The sequence below is a fragment of the Tetrao urogallus genome (assembly GCF_951394365.1).
Source record: "Tetrao urogallus genome assembly, contig: scaffold_269, whole genome shotgun sequence".
Taxonomy (NCBI): Eukaryota; Metazoa; Chordata; class Aves; order Galliformes; family Phasianidae; genus Tetrao; species Tetrao urogallus.
This window is the reverse complement of record NW_027638996.1, coordinates 12,172-14,129: the sequence shown is the minus strand read 5'-3', so window position 1 is coordinate 14,129 and position 1,958 is coordinate 12,172. Positions and strand designations below refer to the sequence as shown.

Genomic DNA, 1,958 nt, shown 5'->3' with positions numbered 1-1,958 from the left:
TCGCTTATTTTCATGGAAATCCCTGTTTTTAACCCTAAAATATCGCTTATTTTCACAGACATCCCTCTTTTTCCCCTGGCAGTGCAGCTCGCTGGTTACACAGCTGGTTGCTGGGCTGTTTGTGTGCTGTGCGGCTCGCTGTCGATCCGCCGCTCTGTGCCGCGCTCTGTGCAGCGCCGTCCTTTGCTGTGTGGCTCCGTGAAGCCGACGCCGCTCTGTGGAGCTTTCAGGGACTCTGCGGCGCTCTTAGGGGCGCTGTGGGGCAACGTGTCGGCGTTGCTACTGCGTTGCTATGTTCCGACTTCCTGCTTCCGCTCCCCGGCGTCACGTGACCCTGCTCGTTGCTACCGCGTTGCTATGCTGCTACTTCCTGCTTCCGCTCTCTCGCGTCACGTGACCGAGCGCGTTTCTACTGCGTTGCTACGCTCCTACTTACTTTTGCGCTCTCCAGTATCACGTGACATAGCTCGTTGCTACCGCGTTGCTATGCTCCGACTTCCCGCTTCCGCTCCCCGCCGTCACGTGACGAGGGCTCCTCCTCTGTTTTTTTTGCCATTTTCTGAACTCCCACTTCCGCGTACGTCACTTCCGCTGTCTTCTCTCCCAACATGGCGGCGTCCGCCATCCGATCTCGGCGCTTCAAGTGGGCTTTGGAGCTCGGAACGGCGCCGGGCGGCCGGTGAGAAGCCGGGGGCGGAAGCGAGCCGGAGCGGGGCGGGATCCCGGTCGGATGTCAGCCCTCTTTTGTCCCTTTCAGCCCCCGCGGAGCCCCCGAGAGTCGCGGCCCGGTCGGTTTCTCGGAGCGGCAGATGGGAGAGGGCGGCGTTCACGAGAGCGACCGCATCCTGGTGGAGAAGGTTCGGCTCCCGCTTTGTGTTCTTTGCCCTGTTCTCGGTTCTTTTCTCTCACCGCCCCGCCCCGTTTCCCCGCAGCGCTGCTGGGACGTGGCGCTGGGCCCGCTGAAGCAGATCCCGATGAACCTCTTCATAATGTACATGGCCGGAAACACCATCTCCATCTTCCCCGCCATGATGGTGGGCATGATGGGATGGCGCCCCCTGCAGGCGCTGCTCTCCTTGTCCTCCAGTGAGTCCTCCGAGCTCCCGGCATGCCCCACTGCCTTCCAGTACAACCCAGTACAACCCAGTGCCCCCGTAGCCTTTCCCTGTGCAACCCGGTACATCCCAGTGCTGTCCCAGTACAGCCCAGTACGTCCCACTGCCCTCCCCCTCTGTCCCAGTGCCCCCTTACCCCCCCATTGCCCCCTTACCCCCCCATAGCCCCTCCCATTACACCCCACTACCCCCGTTAACCCTTTCCTCCCCAGCCCTGAAGCTCCTCGAGTCCTCCAGCGCCCGCCTGCTGCAGTTCCTGGTTTTCCTGCTGGGCAACGGCCTGGGCCTGGCTTTGGCCCTATATAAATGCCAGGCTATGGGGCTGCTGCCCACCCACGCCTCTGATTGGCTGGCCTTCATCACCCCCCCCCAGGTACGAAGACCCCCCCCCAAAATCCCCTGAATTCACCCCCCCCCCCCCCCCCCCCAAAAAAGGCACTGCAATGATGGCTGCTTCCCCCTCCCTCCCCCCTTTTCTCTGCAGCGCATGGAGGTGAGCGGGGGGGGCCTCATCCTCTGACCCCCCCCCCTCAGGAATAAAGGCTGGATCCTACGGAGTGTGGTGCAAATTTGGGGGGGGGGCTGGGGGGAATTTTGGGGGGGGGGTTGGGGCTGTGACAAACCAAGGAAGCAGCGGGGGTGGGGGGAAGAGTTTATTGGGGGGGTACTGGGAGCGCTGGGATCCGTAGTGGGAGCACTGGTGCCATACTGGGAGCACTGGGAGCACCTTCAGTATTCTGGGATCCATACTGGGAGAGCCTTCGGTGTACTGGGATCCATACTGGGAGCACTGGTGTTGTACTGGGAGAGCCTTCAGTGCACAGGGATCCATACTGGGAGCAC

The 1,958-nt window shown here is 62.0% G+C and overlaps 1 protein-coding gene across 1 annotated transcript; it reads left to right on the top strand.

Moving 5' to 3' along the window:
- Positions 1-608: 608 nt before the first annotated feature.
- EMC4 (ER membrane protein complex subunit 4) lies at positions 609-1,635 on the top strand (the record flags this gene model as incomplete). The annotated part of the gene is made up of 5 exons (XM_079551072.1): positions 609-679; positions 758-857; positions 933-1,086; positions 1,328-1,488; positions 1,600-1,635. The coding sequence occupies 5 exons, from the start codon at positions 609-611 to the stop codon at positions 1,633-1,635; spliced, it is 522 nt and encodes a 173-aa protein (XP_079407198.1).
- Positions 1,636-1,958: the final 323 nt, after the last annotated feature.